The sequence below is a fragment of the Rhineura floridana genome, chromosome 22, assembly GCF_030035675.1.
Source record: "Rhineura floridana isolate rRhiFlo1 chromosome 22, rRhiFlo1.hap2, whole genome shotgun sequence".
NCBI lineage: Eukaryota > Metazoa > Chordata > Lepidosauria > Squamata > Rhineuridae > Rhineura > Rhineura floridana.
In genome coordinates this window covers 14,892,441-14,902,908 of record NC_084501.1, presented here as the reverse complement: position 1 = coordinate 14,902,908, position 10,468 = coordinate 14,892,441, and the positions used below count along the sequence as shown (strand labels likewise).

The window sequence follows — 10,468 nt, the reverse complement described above, 5'->3', positions numbered from 1 at the left end:
CTGGAGAGCAGACTCCACCAGTCAACATTTGGGGTGTATGAAAGGTGATGCCTGGGGTGAGCTCTCCCAACTGCAACCTCCCCCTACACCACCCCTACTTACCCCCATTGAATACTGTTGTACAGACTTGACAAGTATTACATTTTCCATCCAGGAGAACCCCTGCGGGTCTCAAACTGAAATGCCACCAGCTTCCAATCCTGTGATATTTCGCACCGCACCCTTTCACAGGAAGGAAAAGAGAGGCTTCAATGCTTTACCAATATACCTTCTTGCTTCCCACCACACTGCACCCCCATCCAGTGAATGCCAAGGAGCTCCCTCCTCCGGTACAATCTTGCCTTGCCCCTTACTGCTGTCCGTTCAGCATAACATATGCCCCTGTTTGTCATGGTGAGTGGGGTGGCCGGGGTGGGCAAGACGACCCTGGTGCAGAAATTTGTCTTCAACTGGGCAACTGGAAAACACTACCAGAAGTTCACCTTTATTTTCTTCTTCAAATTCCGAGAACTCAACACTGTGGGAGAGATGGCCAGTCTAGAAAGTTTAATCCAACGGGGGTACCCCAAATTACACGATAAACTTGGGGCAATTCTACGAGAGCCAGAGAAATTGCTCTTCATCTTTGACGGCTTGGACGAGAGCAAACGTGACCTTGATTTGAGCTTAGGCTTCTGTGCAGAGACACGAGATGTGAAACCGGTTGAGGTGATTGTAGCCAGCCTGCTGAACCAAACACTTCTGAAGGGATGTTCCGTTCTCCTGACCAGCCACCCAAGCAAACTCAGCCGTTTGAAAACTGGAGTCCTCCACAGAGTGGCCAGTATTGTGGGCTTCCTCTCCCAGGAAAGAGAAAGGTACTTCGGCAACTTCTTTGGAGATGTCGTGGTTGCCCAGAGAGCATTAGCGCATGTGAGGGAGAGCCAGGTTCTGTACACTCTTTGTTACAATCCCTCCTACTGCTGGATTACTTGCACAGCCTTGCAACCTTGCTTCTCCTCCACCACTGGGCAGTCGCACCCCCTTCCCAAGACTGTGACTCAGCTCTTTGTAAGCTACGTCAAGCATATGATGGCCAACCACACCAGGGGGCTCCCTAAGAGGGAAGAAGTGCGGGAAATGTTGATAAAACTTGGTTGGTTGGCCGACTATGGTCTCCAGTATCACATTCTTATCTTTGATCAGCAATTATTGGAGGCATTTGGGGTAGATTCATCTCTGCCCTTCAGTGCTTTCCTGGTGGAAAACATACAAAGTGACATCTCGTCTTCCAAGGTCACCTATTCTTTTGTCCACCTCACTGTTCAAGAGTTTTTTGCTGCCCTTGTCCATTACCTAGACTTCAAAGAGGATAATTTTGGATGCATTAAGACAGCAGCCCAAAACAGCCAAGGTGGGGAGTATGACATTTTTCTTCGCTTCCTGTCTGGCTTGTCCCATCCCGCACCAAGGGCACCCCTGGAGGAAATTTTGGGGAAGTTCTCTTCAATGACCACTAAGCGAGTCCTTGATTGGATCATGAAGATGGACTGCATCGCTTTCTTGAGCATGGAGAATCATGATGGTAAAAGAAAGACTTTGAACTTCTTCAGTTTGCTCTTTGAGAAACACAACAAACTACTTGTACGTCAGGCACTGGGAGATGATCATGCCTCCATGGACTTCTCAGAGCTGTATCTGATGCCTGTTGATTGCACCATCCTTGCTTATGTTCTGAGTTGCGGCAGAAAGATTGACCTCTTAAATCTTGATTCGTGCTTCATCCAGAATGAGGGGTTGCAGAGGCTCAGCCCTCAGCTGAACAAAATCAGAGAACTGAGGTAAGTGGCTGAAACAGAATTCATGGTTGATGTCAAATACAAGCAATTTCCAGGATTGAGAAAACATTCCAAATGATCGACAGATTAAAATAATATTCATAGTAAATGCTCTTAACACAAGCTTTTTTTTTTGCCGTTTTTAGTTTGAATGTAGTCTTTAGACCTTGCTGAATCTGCCCAACCCCACTTTCCAAAAATCTGAAACAGCACCTCTGTTCTACAGTGAGCCAGGAAGGATTGGGGATGATGCTTCCAACTATATTATTACTCCTACAACTTACTGTTACTACTGGAGCTTATCCGTATTCTTATTCTAGAGAATTAGAATTTATACGCAGCCCTTCCTCCTGTAGGAGCTCAGGGTGACAAACATAAACAAAACAATTCAACAAAAATAAAAACACACCAAAGAACATCCTGAACGAATTTGAAATTTACATTTTAAAAGGGCATGTTGCAAATTTCCCAGAATACATTTCTATATACATTTAGTAGAAGCCCCAATTTTATCCTGATTGTAGCACTTTTTGTTTGGTCCGATAATTTTAGTTGAAATGATTTTATATAATCTTCTATTTGCTCTTTTCCCTTGAATTTTTGTAATTTTTAACCTCGAAATGCTTATATATATATTCTCTGCATCAACTGTCCTCTTTTGAAATTCTTGTATGAATATTTCATTGTGACGGCCAATGGCTATGAACAATAAAAGGAAACACACACATTTCTATGAGACAGTGTATTTTGCATTCAAGTATCGAAGCCAGACAAGGCCTCAGGCATTTAGCTGTATCTGAGGCCTGACAAGTTCTCCAGTCCAAAGGTCCTTGCAGTCAGTGGGTGGTGCGCAGGTCTGGCACCCGATCAAGGGACTGGTGCCGCTGTTGGGACAAGAGCAGGCAAGAAGATTCTGCTCTGTTGACTAGGTGGCAAATGCAGACAGGGAGGCAGGCTCTGAGGGTTTGAACTATGCCTTGCTAGTCCAGAAGCTTCACACAGCCAGCCAATTCCAGAGGCTGATGTTACAGACATAAGCCCATGCTTATTTTCAGGCGTATTTATTTATTTATTGCATTTATGTACTGCCTTTCTGCCCAGACACAGAAGATCATTTACAGTTTTACAACCCTAAACCAAATAAATAGATCAAAATGAAAAGTTTGCTCCGATGTTGTCTTGGCCGGCCTCCTTTACTCTCTTCTTCCTTTCCTCAAGGTAGATGGTGTCTGTTGGCCCTGTGGAGAGCAGAGGACAGTCTGGCTGGTACCCCAATGTTGCCTCCATAGCTCTCTTCCTGTTCCCACAGGGCAAATAGTGGCCCTGAGGGAAGGAGAGGGGGCAGTCCAACTTGGGCAAGGCCTTTGATGAAAATGGCTCCCAAAGCAGCTTACCAGCATCAGTGGGAAGAGACAGTCTCTTCCTTCAGGCTCACCATCTAAGGGACATGACACAGAAGAGAACCCTACCCTATTGTGACTGCTAAATGCTTTTACGTTCCGATAAATTCTTTCGCCTTTTTCCACAGACTCTGCAATAATGATCTGAACAATCCATCAACCAAAGAGCTCGTTTCTGTCTTAAAGCATCCAGACTGTCAACTGGAAAGCCTAAGGTATGTTTGTCACAGTCGATGGACTGCTCCTTAACAAATCCTCACTGGGTCTGCGCTGGAGGAAGGTGTCTGGGAGAAGGAACCCTCTAGCGAATTTTCCTGATACAAATTGATTTGGAAATGGTTTGCTCTGGCGTCCTTTCAATTTGAATCCCTTTCACAATTGTAGAATTGTGGATGATGGTGTTAGATGTCAATAGTGGAGAATTGAGATGGGAGAATCTGCCCATTTTATTCTCTGGTGTTTTCAATCTCCACATTTCCGTTTGCAATTAAAAAAAAAAATCCTCACCAAAAAATTACCAGCATTTTTAGTGAGTTTCTCCCAATATACCCATTGTTGTATGCAATCTTGCCTAATATGCACATTTTTGCAAAGACATTTTCTCTAATATAATGCATTTTTGTATGTGATTTCCTCTTACATATATATATATTTGTGTACACTTTACCCCAGTAGATGTATTCTTGTACATGTTACTTGGCTGAAGAACTACTTTGCAAAATTCAGAGAAGTGTGAATTTCAAACGATGGCTGCGTTTGAGTTCTCATATTCTTCCGGAAAGTGAGACTTAGGTAGATCAGCCTTGGGTCAAGAATGAATGTGGGAATACAGTTACAAGCGCTAACTAGAAATGAATTTGCCCATTTATTGAATAAATAGCATTTATTACATGCTTCTCACGTGCTGCAGCAAGCACAGGACAGTGCCCTTCCCTGTTTATCTTGAAACAACCCTGCGGGTGAACATGAAGCTGAGAGTAAGGCTGCAATCCAATGTACACTTACCCAATGGAGATTACATGTATAGGACTGCACTGTCTCCCAAGCTTTCTGTTCAGTAGTCATTTAACCTGAGTGGTCTGGGTCAACGTCCAGCGCTCTTCAACATTTATTTATCTACTGTTAACAAAATTTATATCCGCTACTTAATGGACATGTCACTACAACACATTTCCATGACGCAGAGTTTTACAGGTAATTGAAGATATCTAGGAGTCGTGAGAAAGTGGGAAAGAGGCAACAGCAATGTTGAGCAGGCCTGATTAGACCCAACAAGGTCTCATTTGGCTTGCGGGGCTGTTTTCCACTAGCCACACCCACCTGCCCCACACCTGATGTCACTGGGTCAACCCTACCCACCTATCAAAGTGGCCCACCGGGGGGGGAGCTCAGGATCTGCCCCACCAGCTGGATCCTGTTCCCCACCCCTGCTCCATGGCACCATTTGCGGGCAGTGGTGCTCTTGGCACCATGAGGACTAGAAACATCATTTACAACACAAATCCTTTTACTCAGACACGATGATTGTCAAGAATAGCTAACGTTGAGTTGAAGTTGGTCAAGCTAAGATGGTTCAACCAGAGGGAATTCTGGGAGCTTGTTGATCCCTGGGATACTCTGCTGGAGAAGGAGAAAGGCTTAGGCCAAAGGCTTTAGTGCCAGACAGGGAATTTGCTAGTGTCAAGAAGATGCAACTGAACCTTACCTCTTATCTGCTTCCTGAGATCAAAGTCAGGGAAAGTGGGTATTGCAGATCAGCCACCCTTATCTTCAAAGAAAGTGATCACAGAAGGGGCGCCTAGGATGGTTAATTGGACCCCTCCCTGTTGCCAGCTGAACCCCATAAAAATAAAGGATGATCCTTCAGTTACTCGTTCCCTTTTCCTAATTCCACATATTTGGACTTGCCTGACGATGCTGTTTGGGAACCAGGCGTTACTGAAGTAAGTGACCTAGCTAGGTTAGGCAGAGGTTTGTTGTTTTTCTTTGTCTGCTTGAATCTCTCACTATCGGTATGCCAATGTTGTGAGCCCGGTTGAAGGCAATTAGCTTTAAAGGAAACAGATGCTGCTCTCTTTTTGTAGGTACTTTTCTTTTCTTTTCAATAAACTACCCGTTTATTACTGGTGTGTATTGCTTGGAATGCATGACTCTAAATCCAGTCCTTGATGACTGGATGCAACTGATTACCGTTGGTTAATGTGGGTCAATGCTCTAGAGCACAAGGAGTAACAATAGGCTTGCTCTAGGGTCTTCATTAGCACTCTGAGGTCCACTTTCTCAGAGTAGGGAGCTAATAGAGGGGTGGTGGCAGTTCTACTGTAAAACTAATCCTGGAAGAGGGAGAGTATACCTGGGAAGCAGTGGCCCAAGGGAATTGGGACTGTTCTCAGAAGCAAAGAACCCCCTTGGGGTGTTGAGGTCAAGGGATCCTGGGGGGGCAATCTTTGACAATGATCAATTATGCTTACTCTTTAATAGGGAAGAAAGAAGAAAATTGAGCTCTTCAGATACCAGTTCTGTGTGTGTACATAATTTCCATCTTCTCTTTCATTTCCTAACTTTGTTACTGCTGCACGCTCTTTCCAGCTTGGCAAAGAATGCCCTTACCGAACAGTGCTGTAGAGACCTGAGTTCTGCCCTTTCAGAGAGTCAGACCCTCTTAAGTCTTGACCTGACCAAGAACAAACTGCGGGATGAGGGCCTCTCTGACCTACTGACGGCGTTCAGCAATCCACAGTGCACGATACAGAAACTAGTGTAAGTATCATTCAAAGGAACTACCTTAAGGTACGCAGGGTATGTTGAAATATTTGCAGGTCAGAGAGTGTCGTTTAACCTTTTAAAAAGGTTAGTTGTTGAAAATAAATACGACTAGCGTTTTTGTCAGATACTGAAGGTGATGTCGCCAACCCCTAAATAAATAGACCAATCACCAATTTACATAGTTAAACGCAGTACCTAACACTGGAAAATACAAAAACCCAACACATCCAAGTTTATAACACTTTGAATGGAGTGTAAGAGGCAGCAGAAAGAAATATTTCTTCCTCATAGTGCCAGAACTTGGCATTGCCCAATGAAACTGGTGGTAGGTAGTTCAGGAGAGACAAAGAGAAAACACTTCTACATGCAATATGCAATTAACTTGTGGGACTCACTGCCCCAATATGAAGACACTGTGATTCATTTAAGCTGCAATCCTATACACACCTATGTAGGAATAAATGCCAATGTTTAGAGCAGGGATAGCTAACTTTTTTCAGCCTAAGGTTTGCACTGGTGGCCAGTCACACCTCCAAGGACTACATGTCAGTAGTGGGTGTGGCCAAATGTACAGTATATGCGCATGCACGCACTACAGATGGAAATCGGACACTCACACACATGCACGTTCACCAGACACGCAATCACACGGCGCCCTTTCTCTCACTCGCGCATACATGCCGTCATACAGGCGTACATATAACTTTCATGCAAACGCACATGCAAATGTGTGCTCACACGCAAAATCAGCAATTTCTGCCCTTTCCTCTCCGGCGCTGGGATGGCTGGAAAAGGCTTTCTACTCTGCACAGAAGGAGCTGCACGAAGTAAAACTTGGTGCTTTCGCTTGCTTTTTACGCTTAAAGAGGGTTCATCAAAAATTTGATTTTGATTTTAATATTTCTACCCCACCTTCCGGCCAGGAGGCCCTCCATGCGACTTACAAAAAAGCACCAATATAAAAATACACCAATACAACATCAATAATACATCAACAGCACAATAAACAAAAAAAAATTGTAATACATTTCAAAGTTAACACAAACGACCTCCCCCTTCACTTTGGCAAAATAGGTATTATTTTTGAGAAGACAGGAGTTGAGAATTGCTGTGACTGCATCAAAGTTTTCTTGAAACAGAATTTAAATATGTTTTTCCATAATAGGAATCACTTTTCCCTTCTGCACTCAGATACTAAATAAATGTGCAAGATGTTTCAGACAAAAAATATGACCCAGACACCAATCCGGCAGAGCTCAGAATAATTGCAATGTTAGAATGCCCTCTGTAGGACTGAGGCAGAGTTGGAGTATAATGCTGCCTTATACTCTCAAACAGCAAGCAGAGGGCTTTATCTCCTATCTCAGTGCTGTGGGACTTAGCACTGAGTTTGGAGATGAGATTAAAAAATTCTTCTGGCTACCCTTTAAAGAGGAACTTAAAGACCAGCCAGAGGGGTTACTCTATCTGCTGTTTAGAGATCGCTCTCTAAAGACCAGGTAGAACTCTTTACCTCCCCACCAATAGGGTGATATTTCCAAGTCATGGCACCACTACTGAGAAGGCCCTACCATGGGTACCCCCAATTCTTTTCATTATACTTTTTGGGTACCCCAATTTCTTGAGAGGAAGGGACCAGAAAAGTTCTGAAGAGGCTGGCACACCTTTTAACGCCTTCATGTGTCTGCCACAGAATCCAGGAAATTGGCTTGTCAGATGAATCCTGTGGAAAACTTTCTGCTGCTTTGGCTGACAACACTAACCTCAAACATCTAGACCTGAGTGGCAACCTTTTCACAGATCAGTGCGCTGAAGACATCCATGCTCTCATCCTGACCTGTCCTGCTCTTACAGAAATCAGGTATGATCAGGGCTGGGGCTGTCCTGAGTGTAGGGAATTCTAAACTTCTAGTCCCCCAAATTAAAACTCTGTGATCGGAAAATGTGAGCAGGTAACGCATGGAGGAAATCAGGCCCCACCACTTCTGTTGTATGGATCCCTGAGGTAGCTGTCTGGAGAAGAGAGTTGTTGATCTGTTTCCTGGTGTGGTTTGGTGCCACCGCTGCAAGCGACTGCCACAAATCCACAGTGTGAGCGCATTTTGGAATATTGTGTACAGATCCAGCTGCCCAGTCTCAAAGGAATACAGCAGAAAAGGAACCGGAGGGAAAGATGAAAGAAACTGGCAGCTTGGGGTGGGAATAAGGTACAAGTTGAGTGTGAAAGGGTAACTCCAAAGCAAATTTGTTGGTATTTGTTTGTGGGGCGCTTATATCACAAATGAACATTCATCTCGCATTTTTTCTGATTTGATTATGGGAAGTTGACACGTCTTCCCATTAATCATTCGTTCATCCCACACTTTTCCATTTTTTTCAATTAAAAAGTGGATTTGTCGTGCTAGAGCCTTTTAGTCCACTTTAAACTCGCAAAACTAAATCGTATGTGTTACTAGTTCGCTTTCATGTCATATATTCTGCTTGCTTTTTTCTGTCCCCCAAACAACAATGACTGCCAGTCTGTTTCTTTAGGTGATAACGATCTTGGGCTATATTTGTTCTGTATTTTCTAGGCTGAACTTAAGCAACATCACTCCAATGATGGAAAAACAGCTAAAGAATCTGGAAGGTGAAAGAGAAGGCCTGAAGATTTACATTTAAAACTCCGTCAATAAGCCATATCCTCCCCTCCGATGAAAGTGTCAGTGACTGACTGAGGGAGCAGCCAGAGGTGGTTTCCCTTTGAAGGCCAAGAACTAAGCAAAATGGGACCATTTGGAAAAGCCGGCGACCCAGAAGAGTTTCTTTGGCCTTCCCCTGGCTAACTGGATCCACTGAGATTTTAGATCAGTTTTGCCACAACCTGTCCAGTGCCCCCTCAGCTGCCTGCCTTGCCCCCTAGCTGCGCCATAGCCCCTGCTTGGATAATACCAGCATCGGCAACTCATTGCATGGGTGAACAAAGGTGTCTGGGAGACATAGAAGTTTATGGGGCGGGGGCAGGAGAGAAGCAAGGAAGATCTCCCGTCTCTCAGGTGAAAGGGCCAGAGGTGTTGAAGGACATTAGAAAATGAAATAAATGGTTAATATTTATTAATAATAAATAAATAAATCTACTGGGAATAGAAAGGAAGGGGATAAAACAGGAAAGCTGTTATAGCCAGAAAAAAGGAATGTAAAAGGACGAAGGAGGAGGGATGAAAGTAACAGGCAATTGGGAGGGGCAGAATTAAGGCACACGTTGAGTTTGAAAGGAGAAGAAATTGCAGTAGATGGGTAGAAATATTTTGAGAGGCATCCGAGGGTATGAAGGTAAAAAATATAAAAGGAAAAGCTTTCTGTGCTTAGAGCCTCTGAATCAGCAATTTCTGCCTAAATTGGTGGGACTGATTTTACCTGGACAATGCCTCCAGAGCAGCTTTAGGTTTGCGTGATTAAAGTGGATTAAAGCACATTTATCTCCCTAGCAGAACAAATTCTCTTTTTAAAAAATGGAGTAAATTTCTTTACTTAGCTTGAAGGAAGCTGAACTGTGGAACTCCTTGCCACCAGGAAAATGATGTGGCAAAGAATTCAGCCATTCCCAAAGATGGATTAGAAAGTGGTATCAGTAATTGTTAGCTAATTATGCCAAACTCCTCCCCCAGTTGCCATCATTCTGTGACTGGTGGTACGCCTCAGTATTTTCAGCCATTTCAAGTGGACTCTGGCGGTAGAAATTTTAATAATTCCTGATGTAGTGGAAAACGTGCAACAGGGTTCCATTTTTAAGGCTTATATGGTGAGCCCATTGGGGACAGAACTGTTAACATGTCTGCTGTAAGCATCTTTGAGACCACTGGGGAACAATGGGACATTAATTGAATAAATAAAGAGAAATCAGTGGATTGTATTTCTGTGCATTGTTTTAATTCCAGCCATCCTTCCATAAGTAAATCCAAGGCTTTATTTGGGGGACAAAAAGAGGTGCCAGTACTTCATAGCTGTTTTTAAAGGTGTTCTGTTTCTAAAATATTTTTAAGATGTTTTGTTTTTAATATACCTTAAAGATGATTTCCAGAGCTTGGAAGTAACTCGTTACAAGTAACAAATTACTTGTAATTTATTACTTTTTTGAGTAACGAGTGGGTAACTTCATTACATTTTGCTGGTAATAGAATGAGTAGTAACTTCATTACTTTTGAGGAGTAATTGTAATGTTTCCAGCAGTACTTTTGCGCATTACTTGGGGGAGAGGGTTGCAGGGGAAGTCTTCTGCTTCTCTGATTGGTGAATTAAAATCATGTGCTTCAAATTGGGCTTCTGTGCAGCGTCGTTCTTCCTTCATGCTCTATGGGGGCTTAGGAGGCGACAAGGGAGGAGGTGGAGAGCGAGACGGCGTGGAGAAAACAATCGTTTACAAATTGACAGGAGTGGAAGGAGAAAAGAGCTGGAGGCAATATAAATATAGAAAAATATGTGTGTTGGGGTATCATTGCTGGGGGT

General features: G+C 43.5%; 1 protein-coding gene across 1 annotated transcript; it reads left to right on the top strand.

Moving 5' to 3' along the window:
• Positions 1-308: 308 nt before the first annotated feature.
• On the top strand, positions 309-9,972 carry LOC133374737 (NACHT, LRR and PYD domains-containing protein 3-like). The gene is made up of 5 exons (XM_061605936.1): positions 309-1,820; positions 3,346-3,432; positions 5,807-5,977; positions 7,677-7,844; positions 8,557-9,972. The coding sequence occupies exons 1-5, from the start codon at positions 376-378 to the stop codon at positions 8,642-8,644; spliced, it is 1,959 nt and encodes a 652-aa protein (XP_061461920.1). The 5' UTR covers positions 309-375; the 3' UTR covers positions 8,645-9,972.
• The last annotated feature ends 496 nt before the right edge of the window (positions 9,973-10,468 follow it).